This window comes from Pezoporus occidentalis, unplaced genomic scaffold (genome assembly GCF_034315485.1).
Source record: "Pezoporus occidentalis ecotype Australia unplaced genomic scaffold, CSIRO_AGI_Poc_V1 ctg37, whole genome shotgun sequence".
In the NCBI taxonomy this organism is placed as follows: domain Eukaryota; kingdom Metazoa; phylum Chordata; class Aves; order Psittaciformes; family Psittacidae; genus Pezoporus; species Pezoporus occidentalis.
This window is the reverse complement of record NW_026915691.1, coordinates 5,362,962-5,389,252: the sequence shown is the minus strand read 5'-3', so window position 1 is coordinate 5,389,252 and position 26,291 is coordinate 5,362,962. Positions and strand designations below refer to the sequence as shown.

General features: G+C 39.2%; 1 protein-coding gene across 2 annotated transcripts in view; it reads left to right on the top strand.

Moving 5' to 3' along the window:
* ARVCF (ARVCF delta catenin family member) overlaps window positions 1-26,291 on the top strand; it is a 285,157-nt gene that overhangs the window by 85,880 nt on the left and 172,986 nt on the right. Inside the window, exons 2-3 of one of the 2 annotated variants that reach the window (XM_062631457.1) lie at window positions 11,737-11,802; window positions 24,969-25,213. In XM_062631457.1, the coding sequence (XP_062487441.1) occupies window positions 11,737-11,802; window positions 24,969-25,213 (311 nt within the window). Of the gene's footprint in view, window positions 1-11,736; window positions 11,803-24,968; window positions 25,214-26,291 lie in introns of those variants that run through there. The other variant, XM_062631456.1, reaches the window with a different exon arrangement.

Here is a 26,291-nt window from a genome sequence, read left to right as displayed (position 1 = left end):
TATGATTGACACACATACAATTAAAATCTGACCTTCAAAACTGTAAATTGCAGAGACCTAATGAAAGCTCAGTCATATTCCTAAACAACTTGTCATGAAAATAAGGTTATGTTGTGACTTTCCCCAGGAAAGGTACTACAGCTTGTAGGTCTCAACACCACTGAATGCAGCAGAGTAATAGCAAGATTTATTGTGGCCTTAACTGTAGGTTTTGATCCCACCTTAATGTGGACTTTTACTCTCTTATTGATTTAAACCACTGTGGCTTTAGTGATTTCTTTTAATTAACATCCACAGTGGAATTCTGTAATTCTTGGGCAATCTAATTTCCTATTGCCCTCCTATAGAGCTGTTCATGGCTAACAGAGAAACTGTTAGGGTTTTTTTAATAATAAGGTTATGCATATTCCAACTCTAAGAAAACATATGCTATAGCTTTACCAAAATTTACAAAAATTTATGGACATTTTTGTGAACAGTTAAGTTTTATTTAATAACATAACCTTCACTTTATGTTAATAAAACTGGTACAATTAATCAATGTAAGTTAATAGCATGGATTCAGTCAAGTATATTTGCTTCTGTGCTTTCTTTTAGTACCTGGGTGGCCTCTGGACGCATGGAAAACTCCATCTCCCTTTCTAAGGGTCCAAAAAAGTAAGACTTAGATGAGGCCTTGAGGGGCTAACAGCTTATTTTATTTTATCATGGAGACATGTTTGCATTATATGAGCAGCTTAATATATAGAAGCTTTGCAAATGTTCTTTCAGCCTACTCAGGGCGATTACATATTCTTGACATCAAGTAAAATATTGTTCATTCATTACAATTATTCAAGCAAGTCACAGACAAGTGTATTTCTGTGCAGTTTTGCAAGGCTGATACAGTGTCATTATGTCTGATACTATACTTACAGGATCCATTTCATTTCTGGCATATATTTTGAGATCTGAGAAGCACCCATGGCCTGTGACACTGTTGTGACTGTAAATCAAAATATTTTGCCAGTTTCCAAGGTATTTATATGACATATATTTTATTTTTCTAATAAATAACTAGTCAAGCTGAGGTTTTTTTGAGACCAGTACTTTAGACCTCATCAGCCCTTAGCTGCATTTTTGATGGCACAGAAACCAGAGGCATTACTGAATCATTCGGGAGGAATAATATAATGAGAGAGAAGACTAGCATCTGAACATTCATGGTCTGCCACAGCCTTCTAATGATGGAATCAGACTGGAAGCTGGTTTGCAAAGTCCCACAGAAGTGTCGTGACTGTGTATTTCGGTTGCTTAGCTGCTTACATTAAAAAGCAGGCATTTAGATTAAAAGAACAGATGTGTGGCCATATTCTGTCTCCTAAGTCTGAAGATTATAAATATTTAAGATGCAAATAGGACTTGGGTGGCAGAGCATTTGCTTCTGTATTTCTGACAGTTAGGCTTGTTCATCAGTTTTATCACACTTGCTGCTTGTTAGGAAGACACTGCCCAGGCTGGCAGAGCTAAAATTAGATCTGCCAGCTTTTTTACCCCATTGTGTTTTCCCATGTGGTCTTACTCCCCATTCTGCCTGTAAGCTTGAGCTGTAATGAGCAGTGTGCTTTGACAGAAAGGTTCTGTAAAGCACAATACCTCAACTACATCTGAGACCAAAGAGATCAAGAGTGCAGCACGTTGTACCCACACTTTCAAATGCTATGCCACCGTTAGGTTTTCTGACCTCTTCTCATTTTGTTTCTCTGTTTTGGGAGCACAAGGAGAAGAGTTACATAAAAAACTGATTAAATAGTTATATCAGTTGTATACTGATAAAGATATAAATATTAAAAGCATTGCAGTTTCACACTTACTAACTTTACCAGGCATGTTGAGTTAATCCTACTATCAACATGAATAAGCAGGAACAATAGCATGGTGCAGATGCGTGTGAATTGTTTACCTGTTTAGTTCTCTTCTATTAATCACCTGTTTTCTTTCCTGACCTAGTGGCAGCTCTGTAGGACAGACTCGGTGTGTGCTTTCTTCACCCTTAGCCTTATTTTCCTTGTTTTCCTGCTTGTGTGTATTTTTTTTCCCCTGATTGTTTTTCCTCTGCCTTGCCACAAAGAAAGTTCTTTGCAGTCACTAAATCAGTCATCAAAAACATTAATATCAGTTAGTCCATTGCTACTTCGTACCTTCAAATGTTTATCAAGGGAAGTTATCACAGCAGACACATGGAACACATACACCAAGAGGGATGGATACAGGGATTCAGGCACTACTGCCAGGGATTCTGACAGTTCTCTGGGTTTAGCTCCACCTGCACCTTGGCACATGCTCATTGCCAGTTCACACTTGGCACTGCCGCTTCTGTTTAAGGGGGAAACGTGGGGCTCTCGAGCACTTTTCCTTGCCAGTGTTTCTGTGTTCATCCCACTCACAAAATTTATTTGGTGTCAGCGTGTTTCGCTGCTAGGCTTTCTAGCATGTGCTGTACTCTCCAATACTACCACTGTTGTGTTTGGTTGGTTAATTTGGCCTTTCAAAGACATCTTTGGTCTCCTGTTTGTGTCTCTGCTAGTAACAAACTGCAGTGTTTGGGACTCTGAGGTCAAGCTGTCACTGAACTGGATTAACCAGGTTACTGTAATTGCCAAATTTCTAGGGATCTGATCTGTAGGTTTGTAAAAATAGGCAAATATTGAAATAAATGTACTTTTTTCCCTTTATTTTAATACTGCCCTCTCTCAAAATCCTAACACTCTTTCTTGTTTAGGTTTTTTCTAGCACATCCCCCTCGATATTTCTTAGAAAAAGCAAGAAGTTGCTTGAAAATAGCAGGAGGTCAGAGTTTTGGGAATATGATTTGAGTTAATCTCCCTTCATTCACCTTAAAGATAAATGTAAAACCATGTGGGTCTAAGAAATTGCTTTGAATTCTTTACAGCAGGATTGTAATAAATTTTCTATATCAGAAGAGCTTCAGTGATATATGAAAAAGGGATGAGAGCAACACCATAAAAAGGGAAACGGTATGGCAGAGCAACTGATTTTTTCAGAAGTGTCTGAGTAACCAAATTCTGACTGCTTTCACCTTTTTAATCTTTTTAAAAGAAGAGGCTGAAGCATTTTTTAGTATTTAAAGACCAAATTAAGCCCAACAAACTGGTTCTATTTTACTATGATCCTTATTAAGCTTACGAACTGAAAGGACTTGGAAACAATCTAGTTCATATCTGTATTTACTGTGCTTCAATTTTTGCGAACGTGGAATCACACACTTCTGGAAGCTGATATTGCATGTTTTAGCTGCTTTTGTTTGTCATGGAAATTGGAAAAACTGCAGTCACGTATTTGAGTAAGTTGGTGTGTCTTTAAATAGCCTGAGTAGAACAACTGCCGGTAACCTGAATGTATTAAAATGAAGCATACAGCTTGTAGGAGTTCTGGGACCTGGAATGCAAATATTCTTTGCATTTCCTTCTTCAGTAAGCTGTCTGCTTTGTGTGTGAATTCCCAGCTTGCCAGGGAAGGTTACTCAGCTCTGATCTGTAACAACTACAAATGATTGATCTCTTCTGTCCTTAGATATTTTTCTTAGCTATCTCTTTTACCCTCATAAAGCAATGAGTTTGGATGCTATTTATACCTTTCTCTGCAATTGTTTTTTTTTTTTGCTTTAGATTGCTGCAGTGCTTCACCTTTAATTTTCACTTTGCTTTATCAAAGCAATTTGTATTAGTGATCTTAACCTATGCTAATATAACTCTGTTCTGTGTGCATGACTGAGTAGAGATGCTACTTTTTCTTTTAATGTGAACTTCTCCCTTCAGGTCATTCATTGTTAATGAATAGAACTTATTATTTCTCAACAACGGCAAATGGAAACATTGTTATGCAATTAAATAGAATATATTTAATTTTTGTGTAAGTCAAGCAGACATGCTGCACTCTTTCACGATCATCTGGATCGTGATTTCACATCATCTAGATCAGATTTCACATCCTTGCAATTTGTACTAGCCCAAACCTCATTGGTGAAATCAGTGCTTCTCTGGAACATAAAACAAAATTTCAAGAATGCCAGCACATCTGAAATGATCTGACTGCTTGTACCTTTGTTTTCCTAACCATTTGTACATAGCTTTTTGGTTTGGGAATGCTCATTAGGTTTAGCTGCATACACATGCATCCACTTGGTCAGGTTTCTGGGAGATGTGTGCATCTCCTACCGTCCACAAGAGTGCTGTGGGTTCTGCAGGTTGCCAGAATTCAGATTCAGATTCAAGCTAGTTTTGTGTTCTTGTTTAAAAAAAATCCTGCTTCATGTAAATAACTGTAAGAGTTGAAAATGAACAGAGGCCTCACTCAATTGTGTTTCTTCCTGAGGATGAGAGGAAGGCATCACTTCTGTGTTAGTTTTGCAATTCAGGAGATTGGTGTCTCACTCATGGCTTTGACCTTCAGCAAACCGTCATTCTCTCTGCAATTTCTCCAGTCTTACCTGTATTTTACTTCCCTTTCTTTTAACTTTGTTAGCATAGTAATGGTAACCTGTCTATTTATATAGCAGAAGGTCTTAACACCAGTTACAGGGTTTAGGTACCATTGTAATGACTGCTTAAAGTACTCTAGTTGTCAGCACAGACTAGTAAGACTGCTCAGTACAAATATGGATTTATGGAGAAAACATAGTTCTTAGGTTACCCTGTAATTTTATTCCCCAAATACTAGTTGTTAAGCATTCTTTCAGGCTGGTTTTCTTCTTCTGTTTGGGCACAGAGAGTGTCCTCAGAAAGAACTGGACATTTTTCAAGTACATATTTTCGGTAAGAAATTCCCCAGCTTGACAAAATATCTGGTAACTGCCTTTTGTTCAGAGTTGAGACCTTGCCAGCTTAATTGCCAAGGCAATAGATGTTAGCCACTGGCAGTCAGTGCAGCAGAATTAACATGCTGGAATGATGTCAGATCAACACAGAAACATCTGACAACATTGACTGCAGAGTACTTCTGGTTATTATAATCCTAATGAAACTGTTACAGCGTTGTGCTGGTTTATAGCAGCTAATCTATGTTGTATGAGTACAGCAAGACGCTAACTGTGAACAGCAGTTTTCCTTTTTGTATTAAAATTGTCAACAAAGATTTCCTTTTTAAAGTTTACCTCTAAAAATTCCAACTTGAGTTGGGAAGTCCTTGCTGAAGGAGTTAGTTAACACTCTTAGCTTTATAGTTCGATTGTACAATAAATGAGTTTAAAACCCAGTGAGGTAGCCATGACATTCATGTATTAAACTTTCTCCTCTTCATCAAAACATTTTCAAATAGGAGACAAATGGGAAAGGTTAATTTCTCAGTTCATTTCATCTAGAATTTCAATTAAATATGACAGTGAATTGCGTAGGTCTCCTCAAGCAATTCAAATACAAACCCTTGGCTGAATTCACAGCTGAAGTCTGCTGTATCTTGTGTCTTGCAGTCAGTGTTGAACTTGGCTGTTCACCCACAAATTCAACCATTTGCTGCTTTCCTCTTCTCTCCCTTACTTTTGAGATTCTTTTTTTCTTATTTGCTTTCCTTTGGTGTCTTCTGTCTTTCCCCCCTGCACAGGGGGCAATAACCCTGAATTAGGATACCTAGCTGGAAGCCATTTCTCACCTTCCAGACTGTTCATTGGACTACCTGATTGGATAGGAAACTGTAATGCTGAAGTCAAGTCTTCAATAAGCAAGGATCATTTCACTATTTGTGATTTTTGTGGCTGGGAATGGATGCACTGAACCACTTTAATGATGTTTATATCACTTGGAAACATTAAAATTAAATTTTGTCATGTAAATTCGCTCTATGATATAGTTACTAATTTACAGGAATGCAGCTAGTAGTACTAGTAACTAGAAACTGCTGGTTTGTTTAGGAAACAGCACTTCTATTTTCTAACAGAAGCTCCTCTGGACTGCCAGTCCTTGCACAGTAAAAATGTTGGTGTGGGAGCTGTTACTGAGTGATATTTGTGTCCGAATGGTGATTCAGGTGGGTGATTCAGCCTAGATTTAAAAAGTAACCTTGGATTTTATTACAGCCATGGACCTAAAGCTTTGTCTTCAATGTAACTCTGCCACCAGCACTTGCTGTACTTGTCCATTATCGCTTTGGTTGGTTTGATAGTCTGGAAGGCCCCACTTGCACTGCAAGCATATTGTGGACCAGTATCTCTCACTTTTGCCTCGGAGGAGTTGAGCTGAGGTGTATGAACCTAGCTGTAATTCAGCTAAAACCACTGAATCCTGCAGTGGCCCTTCAGAAGATTATAAATATGTGATTTTGGGGTAATCATATACTCAGGCATACACAACTTCCAGGAAGAAGAAGCAAAAGCATATTCAAGAGGCTCTTGTTGGTCAGTCAGTTAACTTCAGTGCTGTTGTCTTGGGGTTTTTAAGCACCAGTTCCAGGCCTAACTGCAATTTCTATCCAGGCTGAAGAGTCATGGAAGTGATTACAGAGCTGGGTCTGAATTGCTTTATAAGAAGAATTTCTTTCTTGAAGGCTATAACTGGCTGCAACCAGTTTCCCTCAGTTACTGTGAACTTCCCTGGCATTAATATTGCATTATCACTGACTTTGGGATTTAATTGTTTTTCTTCTTTTTGTCCAAGATTAATTTTCATTATAAATTTTTGGGAGATCACCTTTGCCTCCCATTTAAAATGAATAAATTAATCCTGTTTCTGTAGTACATAGAAGGTGACTTTTGCTACCCCCATGAAAAGTTCCTGTATTCCACTGGGTTATCCTTAGGATACTGGAAAACAAAACCAGGTAATTCATCAGCTAAATTAAATGGAACTCCGTAATAGCATGTAATACAACAAAATTCCTTTCCAAATTTGTATAAAAGGTGATGAAGTGCTGTGTTTTAATTTAATTGTGTGTGATGAACTCTTATGGATATTAGACTGTGAAGTTTAGAATTAAATTTTTTATAAAAGGTTACCAGTGACAGGGTTTTTTGCTACCTAATTCTTGAAACACTGTTGTCGTTAAAGCCTCAGTTATTACATATATGTGCAATGTATATGTGCACTGGTGTGGTTTTAGATTCTGTGTGTACCTGTTTGTTTTTCCATTCCTAGATGTCTGTGTAATGAGAAATATTAGGAAAGTAGTACCAGCAGCTGTCAGTGGGCTCTTGATAGGAAGATTATTGTGCATTAACTTTAAAGAGTTAGGGATGTATAATTCATGGCTACTTGGTGGATTTTGCAAATCTCCCAGTTGTGTACAGTTGCTAATCTGGCTGACATGATGGAAAACAAATCTAGGAAATGCTGTCATTTAGGTTTGCCGCAATCGAGCAACTGCAGTTTTAATGCAATTTCTGTTTGATGTTTAGGAGAAAATCCTATTCCTACATTAAAAACACTAAACTGTCTGGGCTTCTTATAAATATTAATTTACTGACGTGTCTGTGACATTTCCTTCAGTAGAAGGGATTAGCTTTAATTTTACTTGCCTGTATCATAGCGCATTGTGATGAATCACTATACACTGGCTTTTGTAGTTCTGTGTTTCATAAATTTTCTTTTAATATGCCATGTCTTTGTCAGCACACTAACGTAGTTGAGGAAGTAGGTGCATCTTGTTTGCCAAAGTTAGTTCAGCTATTGTTGCCTTAATAAATGATTTACACCACTGTTAGTGTGTAATGACTTGAGCAACATTGTACATTCTCCGTCCTGACATTTAAAAAAGCCACGATTCTTATCTATGACATGTCTGTGTACTAATGCATAGGCTCTTTACTGCTTTTGTAATATGTATATAAAATTCATTGGCAATAACTGCTGTTACCCAGAGCATCTATTTTTGAAAGGTCTGTGTACCTACCCATGTTGACAGAGCTGTTCGGAGGGTTTGTAACTTCCTGGGCATTTTGCCACTGCTTCTGTCCAAACTTTGTCTGTGTTTGTATCGGCTGGTTTCGTTAATTGTTGCTTGCTTGATATTAACATGCTGATTTACATTATAATTAAGAATGAGTAGGAGTTTATAAAGCAACTCCAAGCTCGTAAGTAAAACCAAAATAATGCTGGTTTTAAATAAATTTCTCAAGATAATTGAGTGTAAATATTAGAATATCAAACAGCTTGTAGTCCGCCTCTTTAGGTGGAAAGCCTTGAATGAGTGTTGCTGCTAAGTGCATTGTGTGGTAGCTGTGTTTGTATCACATCTTCAAGTGGAGAGACCTCACTTCCATGACTGTTTCATGTGTTGATGCAAGTTGTGACAGAGTATGTGCCCACATACTGAGTTGTATGATGTAGATACCCCATGTTTGCCATCTGATATCTTATATAAAAGCAGAACTGCGTTGTCAGTCAGAATCTCTTACATTTCTCTGTGAAATGAAGTAGCAGTTCAGCAAAAAAGGATAAAAGGTGAAGGAAGGAGGAGCTTAGGGAAAAAGAATTCCTTCTCTCACCTCCTTGTCTCTTGGTTAACAAAAGTAAATCACAGCAGATGCAAAATACAGCTCAAAGGGTGCTGTTCAGTTCAGCCTGTACTTCTGGTGATTTATCTGTGACACAGCTCCTGCCAAGGAAAACATACAAGTGGAGGGTATGAGCTTCTTGCAATCAATACAGACAAAGCATGAACATTTAACTTGGGCCAAGTGAGCTCTTTTCCATTGGTCTCTTTTCCTTTGGTGTAACTCAAGTTGTGCTGTCTGTGATACATTGCTATAAACAAGAAAACCGTTTGTTCTTTAAGGCTGATTTTGGGCTCTAAGTGTGTGGTGAGGGCTGTAGCTATGAATCTGCAGGTAGTTTTTCTGTTGCCAAATAAATTACATGACCCAAGTTCTTTATTAGTTATTTTAGTGTCAGAAATGCCTGAAAGAAGTTAATCTGAGTGACAGAAGGAGGCAAAGATACAAGCTTTCTATTCATGCCCTTGGCAAGATTTTGCAATACGTGCTTATGGTAGTATAGGAGCCGAATTGACAAGAAGTCTGCTTGTCTATCCACACCATTTTATTGTGTCTCTCACTTAGTTTGGACTTTACTGCTTGCCTCATAGTTGGCAGTTTTAATTGCACCTATTTCTATGCGTGTCACTGACAGCCTAGTGAAGTGTGAAGCAAGGGGCCAGGTAAGCCCACCAAACTAGGGGGTCTGCCAATGCTTCACCTATCCACAGGCTGCTGCTCACACAACCAGCCATGCACTAATCATTCTGGGTGCATGTTCAGAAGCTTTTTGAGTAAGGAACCAAGAAGGTGTGATGAGTGCATTACCACCACATCCCAGGCTTAGCAGATGATGCAGAATAATTTGTTAGGAAACAAATGGTAAGACTGATTGCTACAGTACTTTACATCACGCTGTTTACGTAAAAATACTGCTCTGAACACGTGCGATGGTGCAGTGTCAAAATGTTATTGATGCATCAAAAACTTTTCCTATGGTCCTATAAGCTACTCAAATTCTCACTGCATTAGAAAGTTTTAATAACTAATTATGTTCACCAGAGTAAGAAAAGAACGAAGTGATTAGGGTGCAATTGTGGAATTCACTGAATGGCAGGAAATTGTTTGCTGATGGATGCTTTACTTTCCCGTGCATTTTGCAGTGTCTGTGTCTTAGCGTTCTGTTAAGTTCCTTATTCTGAAAATATTTATCTTAATTATTATAGCTAGAGACTAATTGTCAAGTTCCATTTTTTTGGTTGTTAGTGAGTGAACATAAAAGCACTTGGAAGCTCTAATAGTGTGAGTGGGGTAATTAGTTACAAGTGAGAGAGAACAAGCAATTTGAAAAGGCATTACAGGTTTTTTTCCCACCTTTCTCATCTGAGAGCTGTAAGATGCTTGATTAAAATCAGCAGTAAAAATACCTCACTGGAATGAAGCAGTGTTTTTGTGATGAAGTACAGGTGTTTTATTAAATGTCCTGTGGTCCAAGCTGGTGGGTTTCCCCCGCCTCTCTGCTGCACTACAGGTCATGCTACCAAATGGACAGCAACCATGGTTGAGAAAGGACTTTGCAAGATAGTACAAATCTTAGCAAGCTTCAGGCTTCCCAGAATTTGAGGCTTAAGCTCTCAGCTGTATAAACCAGCACTTGGTTTCCCAATGTCAGACCACACCCATGGGAATGGGATGAGGATGGCATGGTTTGTCAGCATTAGCTGATCCAGTTGTTTGTCGTAACCCACACAGTACATTAGGGACTGTTGCTCACACAACTATGTAGAACAGTACCCGTCTTGCTAGAAGAGATAGCCTGTGGGGTTTTGAATGTCATAACTCCTGCTGACCCATCTCCTTGTTTTACCTACCATGTGGATGTGTTATTGGCAACACATACTGATTAAAAAAAGGTTAAGTAGCCCACAGCCATAGATGAAGGTTATAGTGGATCTGGGTCTTACCCACGATGTTCTAAGTCAAGACAAATGCCTTGGGCTGCTTGTCGTCTTGATTCTGAATCAACTAAACCAAAACATACCGTTGGAAAAATAGGACTCTAAAATCAAGGGAAGTATTTTTCTAGCAGTTTTCGTCTGTTCCAGGTGACACTAAACATACATCATGAATTATTTCTGGCTTAAAAATGGGGAATATTTTAATAAAATACATAAAATCAGCCTACTTAGAGGAGGAAGTCATATTCTTGTTGAGACTAAAGCTAAAAGAAGTTAGGCTTCAAAGAAGCCCTCACCTTACCTCAGAAATGTATAGTCTTGTTTTAGCAACAGTTTGGTTACAGTGCATCTGCAGGGTTAAACGGTTTTTCCTTACAGACCACTGATACATTTATTTGGCCTTACTGTACCTTCCAGTCAAAGGAGGAGCAGACAGAAAGGGTCTAATGATGAACCTGTGTTGCAGGCTGGATGGGGAAGGGTAGTGGAGTGGCATGTCTGGTTTATGGGTAAACTTTAGCCTGAGTGGAACTAAGCAAGGATGATCTGCAGGAATCATCTACTTGAAATGTTCCTGGTCTCAGAAAGAGGAGGAGACTGGGAATCTAAGACAAAGGATCCTGCTTGTTATCTGTATAAGAAATTTCTAGGATAAGAAATGCTGTAATGGGAATACTACCTGAAGCTCAAACAAAAGAATGAGATGTTGAAAAATGCAGAGTTCTTTCTGGTGACTTTCAAAGGTGAATGTTCCTGCCCTAATTTCTTATGTTTCTTGCTCCTAGAAGAAAAAATGTCAAATGGGATGAGGAGTATTTGTGTAGCCACAGTTGACATTTTTGGAGTCACTAGATGGTATTTAGACCTGGATGACTAAAAATGCTATGGTGTATGCTTATGCAGGAAACATTTTTGGCTTTTAAATGTATGAATCAGTGGGGAATTAAATATGTATCAGATTAAATTCTAAATTTGGAAACGTTTGATGTATGCACATATGGATGGCACTGGGACAGATATCAAGAGGACTGGAATTGCTCGTTAGCCAAACGAGCTCTTCCTGTGGAGTTCACTTTCTATACTCCACAGTTCTGTGGGATTTTCCGTAGGTCTCAGGTGATGGTGGAATAGCTGTTGGAAGTAACCTTTTCTTTGTACACCAGCATGACTCCAGAGGGGAAGGGGAGACCGAGGAGAGATACAATGAATAGATTTCCACTGTATTATGTTGTCAATTATTTAAAAATAATTTCTTCCTTCTTTCCCTAGATGGAATATAAATGTCTTTTTTGTTGTGTTTCATTGTGTCTCTGACAGAGTTGTCATCGAACCGAGGGAGAATTTGTATCTTAAAGCTACTACAGGAAAGGAACACTATAAAAGGTATTGTTTTCTGCACTTGCTCACCAAGTATTTTGCCGCATTGTTATTGTGCGTGTTCTTAAATCATTGTCCTTTTATTAAATTATCTTTACACCTCCCAAATTCGTTAGCTTGTATGCTATTGAAGGCCTACTAAATTTGCTTTACAATAGTGGTTGAATGGTTGAGAGGCAGAAAGTAGAGAAATATACCATGAGAGCTGAGGCACTGAGGGTGATATTCAAGTGCCTGATGAGGTATACAGGGATGACAGCTTTCTCTTTTGTGACTTCACACCATCTCTGATTGACATCTCCCTTCCTTGTTTCCCATAGAAATCCTCATTTCATTTCATTCTACCCCTGACAGAGCAGGGAATGTCTCTTACTGTGCGACTCCTTTCTATGGCCACATTTACAGCAGGCGGACTCTTCCTGTCCTAATCGGAGCATTCCCTTCCTGTTCTCATCCTGTGCTTTCCTAGAATGTACCTGTACCTGAACAAGCTTTAATTAAAGGCTGTGATTATGTCTTGCATTCCACCTCCTTCTGCAGTAAGGGTCATGCTCTTAAGATGTGTTTTCCTCTCTCTATTCTCTCCCGGCCAACTACGTCTTGGCTTTTCTCTGCTTGCTTAAAGGATGACCACAAGCATTTTCAGCTGCTGTGAATTCAGCTCAATGCTTTTGTCTGCCTTTTAAATCTGGAGGCTTGGTGGTGAATAATGGGATTAAATATTAAAGTGCTCTGTTTGTTTTCCTGAAATATGACTCCCTTCTGTGTACTGCTTTATTTTTCTCAGTGTAGGTGGATTATAGTTTTAGCCAAGCATTCTTCGAAAATAATCCTCTGAATAACAAGAATCATGTTACTGTTTTTTTATGAAGTTCTTAACATTTTAATTTGATTGGTTTTTAAATTAAACATTGTCCCTTTTATATCTGTCAAAACTGAAGGTGTGTATAGCCCACTTGAAGTCCCAAAGCTGTTTGTAGGAAGGATTCTTAACAGTTTACATTGCGTTCACTGTCTAAACTGTTTAGTACTTATCTCTGTTACTCATATGGTCTTAATGGAATGGCTTAAAAGTGTTTATTATAGCTGGAATACATTCCTGTTTATACAGTGCAGGATTTTAATTTTGATAGAATAGAGGGGCATTTAAGTATTTGCAGTGGTTACACAGTTAAAGCAAAATTATGACTTTTCCCCACTCAGCGCAGTGATCAGCAGAATGGTTATTAGAAAAGGGATGTTTGAATAGAAAATTGGTTCTTGGAGCAGATTGGAAGTATTTCTGCTTCCAATTAACTGTAATTAAGCACTAGTGATAGTGCATTCCTGGAAAGAAGAAATATTGATGGGTGATCTAAGCTAGAAAAAGCATTGAGATTTAGTCAAAGATAGAGAAGCAGGATAGCCTTGAAAGGAATGAGGTCAGTGTCTAACTACAGCTATTTGGAAGAAAATGATCTGTCCAAAAGACAATTGATAATGACCCCCTAAATCCAATACTTCCTTGAATTCCTACCGATTTGCAGATCAGTGTCAACCTCAGCACAAAAGACATAGTTTAAATGTGGTGATTGTCTAGTTGAAATGGGAACTTATTATAAGGTCAAATCCAGAAGAGGTGTCATAGGCATGAAAAGCAGGATAGGCGAAAGGGGAATCCCTAGAGGTTCACTATGTGTGTTGGTATGTTGCCAGTGCCAAGGTTGTGGGGACCTCTGCCAGCCTCCCAGCTGCCTACGGAGAGGAAGGGAAATACGGTACCCCTGTGCTGTGTGAGCAGCTGTAGGGTTGCTGACTCATAGCAAGCTGCTTGACTGTGTCTTCAGAGCCACTGATGGAAGAAACTTGCAGAAAAATCTCCCTAACTGATGTGAAAAACAGTCAAATTATTCTGAAAATTCCTGAAATGCCTGAAAGGGAAATTCAGCCTGAACAGACGATCTACCAGGGAAAAATTCAGCCCAAAAGTTTAAATTTTTATAGAGCTACAAGCCAATGAATAAGAAGCTCTTCTAATAAAGATATGGATCTTAGTTGTGAAAATTGCTACTTCAAGTGATGTAATAAAAATAGTTTTTGATGAGTGCATGAATGTAACACTTTGCAGACTAAGCATAGCACTGCATTTCTTTTTTCATGCAAGTGAAGATCTAAATGAGGAAAGAATGCATGAGTCTGGACTAATCAATGGGGTTACTATGGCATCTTACCCAATTATATGAAAAAGGCATGTCCTGAACATTATTCTCTGAAGGCTGTGCTGACTGTCAGTTTAACCCCAAAGAAGCCAGTATGCTTGGCTAATACAGTAGAAGATGCTTCTGAGTGATAAAGATTTCTGCTTTGAAGATTCAGCTATGTCTTGTACCTGGAAACAGAGATGTGAAGTTGTCAGTTCTCTTGACATTGTTTCTGACCCTCAAATGGGAAGCAGTGCTCTGGAGCAGGACATTTTTGAGTGTGTAATGACAAGAGTGTGTAATCTGTTGAGAGACGTTACATGCCAAAATCTATCATATGGAATGATGAGACTCTTCAAAACTGTCACTAAAATGTATCTGTTTTTTCCTGACTTTATATGTTTTTGTGTGAGCTGGATGATTATTCAAGACATCAGATGAGCTAAGTACTTCTATTTTGCTCAGATATTATTTATTAGTTCTCAAATACATGTTTGCCTTGTAACACTAAAAAGCTGTGGTGTTAATCAGCACAAACTTGGATTGCATCCTAAATGTACAAGGGTAAAATGAACTTGGATTGCATTTTAAATTTATAGATGCTGAAACAGTGAAGGGTCTATCACTGCACATACAATTGCAGAAAGCAGATCTATAGTTCAGGTCTAATGGAGTAGGTTTACTTAGTGCTCCAGGCTTCTAAATTTAGCTTAGTGAAATAAATACTTGAGTTAGAATGAGACAGATGTTACTGGAAAGAATTAGAGCTGCTCATGGGCCTCATTCTGTATCTTCCCTCTTTTTTTTTTTTTTTATATGTATTGCTTTAATCTCCTCTTCATTGATACTGTTCCTGCTTTAAAGCAATGTGAGGTCGAAATCTGGTTGTTTTTAATGAGAGAGGTTGAAATACGGGAGAGTAATGCAGTAGGATTGGTGAGCAGCTAATAAAATTCATTTGATTTAGTAGCTTCAAGAATTAGATAGGAATATTGACAATGTTGCTTTCCTGTTTCTACTCATTTTCAGTTCCCCATCAGAGCAGTAGAGCAGCCACACAATCCATGAGATGTGGCTGCGAGAGTTAAACAAGACACACACTTAGCAAAAATGGAGAGGGTTTTTGGTCTGGCTTTTCTCCTGAAAGCAGTAAGAAAACCGCAGGGAAGATGCTGATCTGAACACTTCAGAACTGTGATTTGTGTTTTTTTCTTTCCCCTAGCAAATCAGTTTGTTTATTGGCCTAAAATACTGTGGGCGATATCAAGTGTTTCATTCAGATGGGTTAAAAGATCTATTTCCTTTTTGATGCATTCAGTTGCATTAATCTTAAATGTAGTAATTGGAAATGCCCTCATAAACCCCGAAATTGAAGCCCTAGAATTAAGCCCCATTCGTTATTACCCAGGAATGTCGCTATGCAGTTTTATTAGCCTTTCTTCTACTGTAATCTATGGATCTCATTTAGCTGCATGCAGCCCTGTACTCCTGAAACATAAAAGAAAGGAAATCTCACAATAGCCTGAAATAAATTATCTCTGTGTGTTAATCTACATGTAAAACACCCAAGCCCACTTCTCTAAAGGAAGATAGTTTACTGATAAGCAAAGTTTGATTGTGTGCTTTGGATACAGGAATTAAATGGATTTTAATTTTGGTCTGCAGAGTACTATTTATAGGATCAATTAACTCCTCATGGTTGGGATAAGTCATTTCACACATCTGTTGCTGAGCTTAAACCCTCATTGTTCTGTGGGGTCACAGTTGGATTTTTTCCTCTGATCTCAAACCATGTAGTAAAGTGATGATATCCCAACCAACAGCAGTCGGGTTAAATACAGCTCCTACCAACACCACGACTGGAGCATTTGGAATAGATCAAGGAGGCTGTTGGTCCACCTAACTGTAGAGCTGACCTCATCTTTGTTGCTTGCCATTATGTTATTTAGTTCATCTGTTAGAAGATGGCACAATAGTATCTTTCATAAAAAGATTATTATGATCATCTGCAGCATTTTCCAGCCTTGCTGTAGTATTTCAGTTACTCCATTTTGCCAGTGGTCTGGCTATGGAAATTGCTGCCCACCCACTGACTCCCTTATTCCTGTGTTTTGTGAAGGGAAGATTTAATGCTTGTAAATACATTGCTGTTCTTGTCTGTAGTTCCCTGATAAGAGTTTCAGGCTGCATTCCTGTCAGTAGCTTTTGTCTTAAATTGGAAGCCCTTTTGCCAGTACTCAGAACATCCAGAAACCAAAAAAAGTAAGGATACTTGTATATTGTTTAGTGAAAACTTTTTAAGTATTCTGTGGCAGTAACTGCGTAAGTTTATAGCAGTTTGTTCATATGATTGGCTTATTTGTGGCCAAATTGGATTGTTTATTAATGAAGCCAAGATTTAAAATGCTAGGGGAGGAACTAGGGAATGAAGTTATGAACTGTGCTGCTTCTGATCTTTATCTTTCTCTCTTTCTCATTGAAATGGCCCTGTTCTAAAAATATATATATTGATTTTTTATGGCTCTGCTTGCAAGGTGGCCTCCGCAATAAGGAAGTATTTCTGTTAAAAATGAGATCAGACCCAGTCCATCCATACAGCCCTGTGCAGGCAGCAATGCCTAGAGAGTTAACGTAGTGCCTGATATTATCTAGCAGTCATAAAAGCTTCTTGAGGGTTTTCTCCCTAGCTGCTTGGTTGACAGTATTCTAGTAAAATGGTTATGGTGGCATTTTCTAGTCAATAGAAGTTTGCACAGATTGTCTGCTTCCACTCGCAACTCTAGTGCCTGTTGGTGAGAATCAGGCTGAGGTCAGGGGATGTGCTGAGGCTTACATACATCTTCTGCTAAAAGTGGCTATGGGAGAAGTTGGAAACCTGAATATACATGAATCAGAAAGGGACCACAAAGTGCAATCCATTTTTAAGTCGTACTCCTTATTGATTTCAGTGGGGGAGACCATTGAAAAATCAATGACATGCAGTAGCTTTAGAATGCAATGACATGTGTTCTAGGGTGTTAAAGTGACAGCCTAAAGGAAATCAAGCTGGTAGCAGTTATGTTAGGAAAGTTCCAAGGCAGGGGTTTGTGAAGCAGCAAATTTACTATTCATATTCCAAGAGAGATAGCAAAGTATGATCTTACTCATTCTTCATTCATTTTAACTTCCAATTTGCATTTTATTTCTATAGAAACCCCCAAAATATCAAGGAAAGTAGAAACACAGGCCTGTTCAGTATAATGTACAGTATTAAGCAAACAGAATTGCTGAAATTATCAAAATATTCTGAATTTTTCCATGAGATTTGTGCACATCATTCAGCTCAGCAGGTTACTTCAGACTTGGCTTCTTGATATTAGGGGCAGGGAAATGCTGTCTTCCAAATGCTTTCTAACTAAAGTAGATAAATAGAAATTAAGTTGTGCAAACAGTGATTCTCTTCATGTAGGGAATGAAGTGTGAATGATGCTAATATTTTCATGGTTGTGGCTGAGCTGACAGAGTTAACACTTATTGAGATAGAGCAATAGCAAGGGGTTCTGTAACATTCCAATTCAGCAGACACATACTGAAGTCAGAATTCAGGCATCTCTGCCTTGATCCTTACCTTTGAGTGTCTAAAAAAACCCTGTTCTACCTAGACACTCACTTGTAAAGGTATGAGGAATGTTTGTTTACACAGAGAATTCACAGTGCACAGCACGAATTTATAGTGTCTATCACATACCCCATTACACCTTAGTGTGGACACTTAGTAGGTGTTGAGGTAACATGACGCCTCTTTGCTGTGCTGTTTCATGCTTAATTAACACCAACTCTGATGTTTGAAGGAAGTGTGGCATAATGAGTGCTCCCTGACAGAAGAGTTCAGCTTGGTCAGTGTAGGCAACTTCTTAGGTCCTGGAGAGCAGGAGCTCTGCTTCGGAAAGGTGCTGTTACACTGTTCTGGTCTATGAATGATAAATTTCAAGGAGAAATTAAATTTTTTTACGTTGGGTAAAAGTAATCATAGGCTAAAGCATTTACTTTTAAAATTGCCCATCTAAAAATACTTCACTTTGACATTTAATGTATTACTGAATTATTTGTGCTATTACATGCATGCAGTTGTTAGGTGTTCTGTATTCCTCTAATTTATTTTCCTTTCCATTTGGGAGTACAGTATAGCAATTGAAATGTATCTTATTAGGGAAATAGAGCAATAGAGCTACAGTATAATTAAAGTTGTGCAGGCACAATGTATCACCGAGCCCTGAAAGCACTGCATGGGATTTTGGAAGGAAAAACCCCAAAATCCCCAGTAACTGACAGCTGAAGTGAGGAATCATTACCCAAAGGGAAGCTGTAGAAAGATGACTGGTGTCATTTAAGTATGCACTGGTAAATCCACAAGAGGCTTGGTGTTTAGATATAAGAAAATGCTGTATTCTTATTTTGCTAAGAACTGTATCTTTTGTAAGGAAATACGATTGCAGTGTAATTAACTTAGAAGTTAATTAAAGTATTAATTTTAAAATGGACTGGGAACCAATATGGTTAGATGGGAGATGCTGTGGCGCTACTGACCAGAGCCTGTTCTGTAGTGAAGTACTCCAGCTGCATTGCGCATACAAAGATGTGTGTGTGCCTGGATTCTTTTCTTGTGGTTGCCAAACCCAGATCATAGTAGGATATTCTGCCAATTTATTTGCAGCATTTATTTCTACTAAACGATTCCTGCAGGATATCAGATGAAATTTCCTACTGATGTAAAACCTTAAATATTACACATTGACATTTCTTCTGCAATAATAGAACTGGTGAGCTGCACGGTTATTGCTGGGTCCTTAAGATCCAAAGTTCCTTCTCAAGGAGTTTTCCTGTTGGCATTTCCTCTGCCCTTGTTCCTTGCCTAGTTTAAGCCTTGTTTCACAGACTGCTTCTGTCCAAAGGAACAAAAACACCCTGACCAGGGTTTTTTTTTGTTTCTTTTGACACCAGCACAGTATGTCTGTCTGTGCCTATGAGAGAACTACATTGAAATAGCTTTCTTTGTGAATTCCTCATTGCTATTCATTGGTGGAGATTGTCACGTAAGGGTCAAATTAGAACTCAGTCAACCAGAGCAGCAACGAGGGGAGCCAGACTCAAGATAGATTTCACCATAAGGTCTGAGAAGCAGTTTTATTTTAATTTGCTACATGTAATATATAGATATTTTATTTTATTTTGCAGTGTGTTGCTCTTTTGTCTGTAGAAACTGAATTATGCTTAATTTATTCTCTGTGGTCATTTACTTGACAACTAGTCTTTCATTCTGCCTCCTGACTTTCATCTTTGGGCATATCTTTGCATGGTTTTGTTATATGTAGCAAGTTTTAAGCATAGAATTTACTTCTGTTAGTTTAAGAACAAGTTTTCTCGCATGATGGTTCCATGCCCTTTGAGATTGGAGCCATGCAAAGAAAGGCTCATATTTCTGGTAATTTGGCTGGAACACAGGAAATTGTGTTTATGCTGGCTTCAGGAGGGCAGATAGTACCTGGTCAAGCATAAGATCTGCTAGGGCAAAATTGCTCTCTAAAAATGTTCTATATATTTGAACCAGCAAAGTGAGTTTGTACTGGCTCTGCATTTCATACCATGTGGTTGCAGCATTTATGATGTGGTAGTAGCTTAAAACTGGATGTACTGCTTCACAGAACCACGACTTTGCAAAATGGATTCTGTTCTGTATGTTCTCCAGCAAAAACAGGTACTAAATTTGTGTTCGCTGACCCAGAGAAGTTTGGGTGCTAAATGTTTTAAGACAAAACAGATCAGAGACTTAGACCTACACAGATGACCTAATATCCAAAAACTTACTTTCACTTGGGTTTCAGATCGGATTAGATTACAAAGAGGTAGAACAAACAAAGGGGCATTAAGCTGTTGTGCAGTGTGCTTCTTCTAGAAATGAATGTACTCTCTACCAGCTATCCATGAAATGGTTTTTGAGCCACTGGGGGGCTCATACACCAGACATGGGGCCTAAATAGTTATTATCATTTTTGAGATCACCATGTTAGGTTTCTGTGTTTTAAAATGTTTGCCTACAATACCCAATTGTGTAACATTCAAAATCCTTGCTCCAGTCCTTAGTTTTCCTTGATTGAGGACATTAACAGTAAGTCTCACAGGAGCATGCAAGTATTGACCACTGATAACAAATCGGATTAACCAGTTGTTTGTGGGGGTTTTATTTCCTCAGGAGTCTCAGGATTGGCTTCTCTGACTATTATTTCATTTTCCTCCATCTTAGGATGAAAATGGCATAATAAATTATTTATGCAACATAATGGGGAGAACCTGGCAGATGTCTGTGTACAGAAGAGCCTGTAATACCTTATTAACTAACTGTCTTCTCTTTCCTCTGTCTTGCAGCTGATTCTGCTTAAGGCTCCTCTCCTGCTCTGTCTATACTTTCCTAGTCTTAGCGGGTGATGTGACAGCAGCTCTAACACTCAGACCTCAGTAATCCAATAGGTGTGTATTGCTTGGTTTTCTCTGCATGCTTTCTGAGACTGCATGGGGGATAACAGTCATTTTGTGCGACTCATCTCTTACGGCACTTCAGGGTGAAAATATAATTAGCATGCGTTACGCTTCAGTTCCACAGATTATTTAAGCCCCAGTTTTGCTCTTTTTCTGATGGGTTTTATTCTGTGTAGAAGCACATTGCAGCTGTTTCCATGCATGCTCACAGGCCTTCATGTTTGCTCCTACAGCTGTTGATTTGTTGTTTGTACAAGCTTCTTGTTGCTCATCATAGTACCGTCTCTCACCAGCGGGACCCAGTAGACTTGATTTGGGCTGGGAGAGAGTAATAGTGGGAGAGCTGTGCTCAGTATTCAGACTGTTGGACCTGAGAAATCTCCTGTGTGCCCCATGAGCCACTTTCCCTCCTACTGAGAGGAGCCTCTGTGATGTTCTGTATCTGACTGGTGGACATTGCTCCCTTCAAACATGGCTCACTCAAATACCTGATTGCCTTAGGCAGGCAGAATATTTTGAAAAGTGCAGGGGATTTCAGGTTCTCCATGACTGTTAGGATTGAGGTGCTCAAATCTCACAGAACTTGACCCCTCTTAATCAAAAGGGCTCTTTAAAAACTCTTGACCAGCAGCTACATCCTATATTAGCAAAATTAGTGTGCAGAATTAACTCACTTCTTTCACAAGTACTGTGACTCTGGGCATGTCAGTGTTTCCAAGAGACTTCAAACATCCTTGGGCATCAGCTGGGTTATCAGTAGGGTGGAGGACCCCCACCTTGCCTCTTTGCACAGGGGTGATTTTCATCCCTATTGAGCATTTAAGCTGTATTGACTTGTAAGAAGCCTTTTGATGCATTAGTTCTTCATAGGAACAGTCAGAAGAAACGGATCTCTTGCTTTGCTCTAACTCCAGTGCAACACCAATATATTTAGAGTCATGTAGGCAGGAGAGAGATTTGCTGCTGTCAGCATAGCCTTTGACATTCTGTAGGCAAGTGTTTGCTGTGTTTAGAAATGCAGCCTAAGGAATAATCTTTACCTGGCTGCTATAGGTCTCATATTTTCATTTATTTATACCCTTTTCAATGCACTTCAATTTATTTACAAATGGTAGCAAATTGTGAGTGGCAGCCTGAGTAACTAACTTGTGAGTCAGTACTTTTATTTTTCACCTCTAGTCTAGACTGCTGATAATGTAGATTGTCGAAACCCTGGGTAAATAATTGGGAGTGTGATCAACAGCAAGCAAGTATTTATCTGCTAATAAAGCATTTAAAATGCAGAAGTCTTTGTCCAACAGTTCTTAAAAGGCAGTTATTGGTCCTGCTGCTGTTTCTGCACAGCAGTTAGGGTTTTTATGGTCACTAATTGTACATCTGAAAATTTAGTTTATTTTCTGCCTGTGTTTTTCTTTGCGCAGAGAAAAGAAGCACAATATTTATGGTTGTAAGGAGGTTAACGTGTTTTCTGCATGGAGATACCTGTAGCTCTCTAGAGATTTGTACCATTTATAGAACCCCAAACTCCTAGGTTCTCTCATGTGTGACACCAAAGGCTTAGAGCTCATTAAGGATTTCCTGAATGGGATAATTTTGAAAGTTACATGCCAGCTCAGTCATTGACTGTAACTTTTATTATTAAAGCTGTTACTGCTTCAGAATGTGTATTAGGGGAGGTGCTTCTTGAATTTTCATGGGCTATTGGTAATGCTTTGCTTAGAACAGAAACTTGCATTATATATTCTAAAGAGAGCCCAATTTTTTTAGATTTACTGTGATTTACATCTTCCAATCTTCCTACATCTCTCCTTGATTCACTTATTGAAATTGGTCCATAGGAGTACCCAGCCTCTTGGGCCCCGAGAAAGTAACATCAGTTGTGTGTGAGGAGGAGCTGTTTTTAGCTGCAGACAGTGAATGGCCTGAAAGCTGGACCCCTGCAGGGAGCGATTGAGGAAACTTGAGATCCTGCTCAGCAGCACCTCTGAGGGGCCTGTCTCCACTCATTAATCCCTGACCCATCCGGATTCTTTACTGTTTCTTGGGCCTGGAGCAGCTCCTCATCTGAAGTGTATTTGGATCTGTGTGTCAGTCAGGCTGTTCCTCTGCTCTAGCATAAGGGTAGTGACAGTTAGTAATCAGGTAGCTGTCTTTATGAATTTACAGTTAGAAATGCCCCTCCACCTTAACACCCATGTATGCTTTTCCCAACATTTGGCTAGTGCCTGGGTCTGTGAAGTCCCACTTCTTTCACACTCCCTCTGAGGAATCTCTGAGCATGTCTGCGCTACTGGGAGGAAAGACAACAAACAGAGCTGTCTCCATCTGTGCAAAGCACGGAAGCACAAAAGCAGAAGCATGCAAGTTGGCTGCGCATGAGCCAGCTTAGGTCCAGAAAGTCTGGCTGTGTTTATATGTAGCTGTGCCAGGGCTAAATCATGCTGAGACGCAGCAGGTGAGTCACGCAGTCCTGTCCTGCATTACACAGGCTGCCCGTGGGTCTCACTGTCCTTTGAGATGGTTGTGATTCTCCTTTGCAGAAACCAGTGTACTCTCTGAAGCTTTTATAGACTTTTTATAATCTAGCAAAACAAGATTGAGTATGGAAGGTCTCTGGAGTTGACAGCTAGGTCTATATTTAACTAGTTTGTGACACCCGGAAAACCCTTTGGTGGTTTTTGGTTTTCTCTCAGACACTCAATAGAGGCTAAATCAATGCATGAATGAGAAAAGGCACTTCTGCTTACTGGTCTGAAAACAGGAAAGCCTTAGATCATGGCTATATGTAAACATTATGAGATTAATACATGGTAATCCTTATGCTGTTTCCAACATTATTTCATATTGCCCTGATTCCTTTCAACAGTACCTAGGAGTTAACAATGAACCACAGAGCTATTGGCAGGTCATTTGCTTTGAAACCAAGGTGTGTGCCATTGGGTTTGGGTCTGTTACTTCTGCTCCAGTGTCTTTTGGGCCTGTTTGATAGTTTCAACTATGTATGACAAAAGAAGGGAGACCTTGAGCCTACATAGGAGCTTCCAATAAACTAAGCATGCAGCTTATTATCTACTAATTTCCCTCTTTTGGGAACATAACAGTATGTGACCACATCATCATTAGCTACCAGAGAATCAGTGCAACAAAGAGACCTGGTAAATGTAACAGTCATGGAAAACTCATCAGTTGAGAGAGTGTGCATCATCTAAAGGCATTGAAGGATGAAATGCAAAGCTTCTGGAAAACCAGGGTTTGGTACTATCAGTGCTCATGGAAATCCTTGCTGGAAGGCAAGGATTCTCTGACAGTAGGAAGAATCACTCCCAATTTGCACATCAAAGGACAATTTCTAGGGACTTAAAGCTAGCACAGGGTATGAACTCTTGAATTACAGGAGCTAGAGCAAATTCTGCCTCTGCGCTCATCTCAGAGGTGCTCCAAGTAGTTTGGTAGCAAATGGTAGTAAACCAGTTACTTGTTTAGCTTTAGTAAAAGGGTTCTGTTGAAGCCACCATTTAAGCTTATATTGTGTTGCTGATTTTATGTTTTTATGAAAACATTTAAAATGATGTTCACATAGATCTGTGGAGTTAGTGGGGAGTTTTGCTGCATGCACCATGCAGATGGAGATAGGGTTTTAAATGGAATACTTCATAACCCTCCTAGAAAAGACATAAGGAGAACGATACACCCCATCTATCTGATTTCGGAGTTCTTTATCCTGTGTTGAGAGACAAGCAGCCCTGTGTGTTTTCCGTGGAAGCTGTTTGATTTTGGCTTTTTCATTTGCATTATTAGCGAACAGCTGCATGAAGGACTGTTCCATTGGCTGCCGCGCTGATATCATCAAGCACATTTCAACTGCAATTGTACTGTCTGCATTTAAAAATATTTTCCATGTTACAGTGTACTTTAGAAATGAAAACTATTTTTAGCTACTGTCTGCTCAACTGGGGGTGTGGGTGTGGGTGTCCATTCACTTGGAAAAAATGGACACCACTGTTTTCTTGTATCATGAAGTTTCTGTCTTTAAAAATGTTAAACTTCTCACTTATGCTGTTCAAGACGGATTCCAGTTGTCTGTAGTGAGAAGGATTGTGTTCCTCATTCCCTCCAAAGCCGTATCTGTATTTTTTTTGTATTTAAGTATGTTACTGTTTGCACAGTGAAATTAGCTTTGCAGGAGGGATGAAAACCCTTGTCAGAGCATTTCAGCAAAAAGATGAAAGGAATTCAATATAAATTCTCTCCAAGGTGAGCATGGGGTTTTTTCATTCTTGAACAGAGAAGCCTTGGATTATTTTAAGTTAAAATCAGATCAATGGATGGGAAGGCAGGCTTTTCAAAGAGCATTGCAGTTTGCTTCTTAGAGTGAGCAGTATTTTAGTAGGGTGACTAACAATGTGCATTTTTATTTCTAACCTCTGACCTGTGCCCTCCCTTTCCCTTTACCTAACCCTTTCCATTTGCCCTGGTCAGTTAACAGGCAGGAGCATTTGAAAGCAATCATGGATGACTATGATATCAGGTCTGCTGCCAGCATTTTAGCATCTGTTAAAGAGCAAGAAGCTCGTTTCGAGCGGCTGACCCGTGCACTTGAGGAAGAGCGGCGCAATGTCTCCTTGCAACTTGAGCGTGCCAATCAGCCAGCAGACCGAATGAGCATGTGCAACATTGGCAATGGTCAGCCACTGGCAACGGCCTGGCAGCAGCTTGTCCTGCAGGTAACAGCCTGCTCCTTTTACCTGTTGCTAGAGTTCACCTATACCAGAATTTCCCATTCCAGAAAGTCAAGTGCATCTTGTTTGTCGTCAGCATTTCATTCTGTGGCTTGTCTCCTGATACCCTAGAGTTGCTGTGTGTCATTGATTGATTTGGTAACTCAGGCCTCAGAGCCTTGGCTTAGAAGTTGCTCTTTTAGCTCATGGGATACTTTTAAACACGTATGCATCCTTGAGTATTGAACCCTAAAGATACATCTTCACACCCTCCTCTAAATCTGTGCATTTGCTGTATGTATGGTGATGTGCTGGTGATTGAAAAAGAAGTTTGAATCATAATCTCCATAGAGCACAAAATTTCCATTAGAAATAGCTGGAGTTTGAATAGAGGGAGCAGCATAAATAGCAGGGATTTCCCTCCTGTGAAGTCTTATTGTTTGTGGAGGGAAGACTTCATAATTTGTTTCTCATGTTTTTTTGAATTAATGGACTTAATTTTAATGATGCAAACTGGCTTTGCGGTAGCCACAGATTTCCAGATATGGTTTTGCTTGATATGTGTTCTTTAACTGTGTAAATGTGCAATGATAAACTACTTACAGTGCTAAATTACTTAAGCTCACAAGTCGCTCTGACGTGCAAGGTAAGTCATGCAGAAGCAATAGTACCATTTGTGAAGGTCTGCTTCCTAAGAAAACATTGTTCAATTCAGAGAGAAACTCTGGGCTGTGGGGATTCTAAAAGTTGTTTCCCAATTACACCAGACTGTTTTACAATTATACTTGCACTAAGCTGTATTCAGGCAGACTCTACGTTATATTATGTTAGCACAGCTCTTCTATTAAGAGCTGCCATGTTTCTGTACGTGTAGATGTTTGAATATGGGACTTCATGTGAAAGGAGTAGCCTGCACTTGTTAGGCTGAAAGCCTGACAGTAGCTGGTAGGAGCTTTAGGTTGTTATCCTCTGGTTAGCAGCTGGGCTAGGGAGAGGGGAGATGTGCTTACATAGTATTTTTCACAGGGAAAGGACGAGTTCACCTTCACTTTTTCTGAATGACTTTGTGCAAAGTGCTTGATTA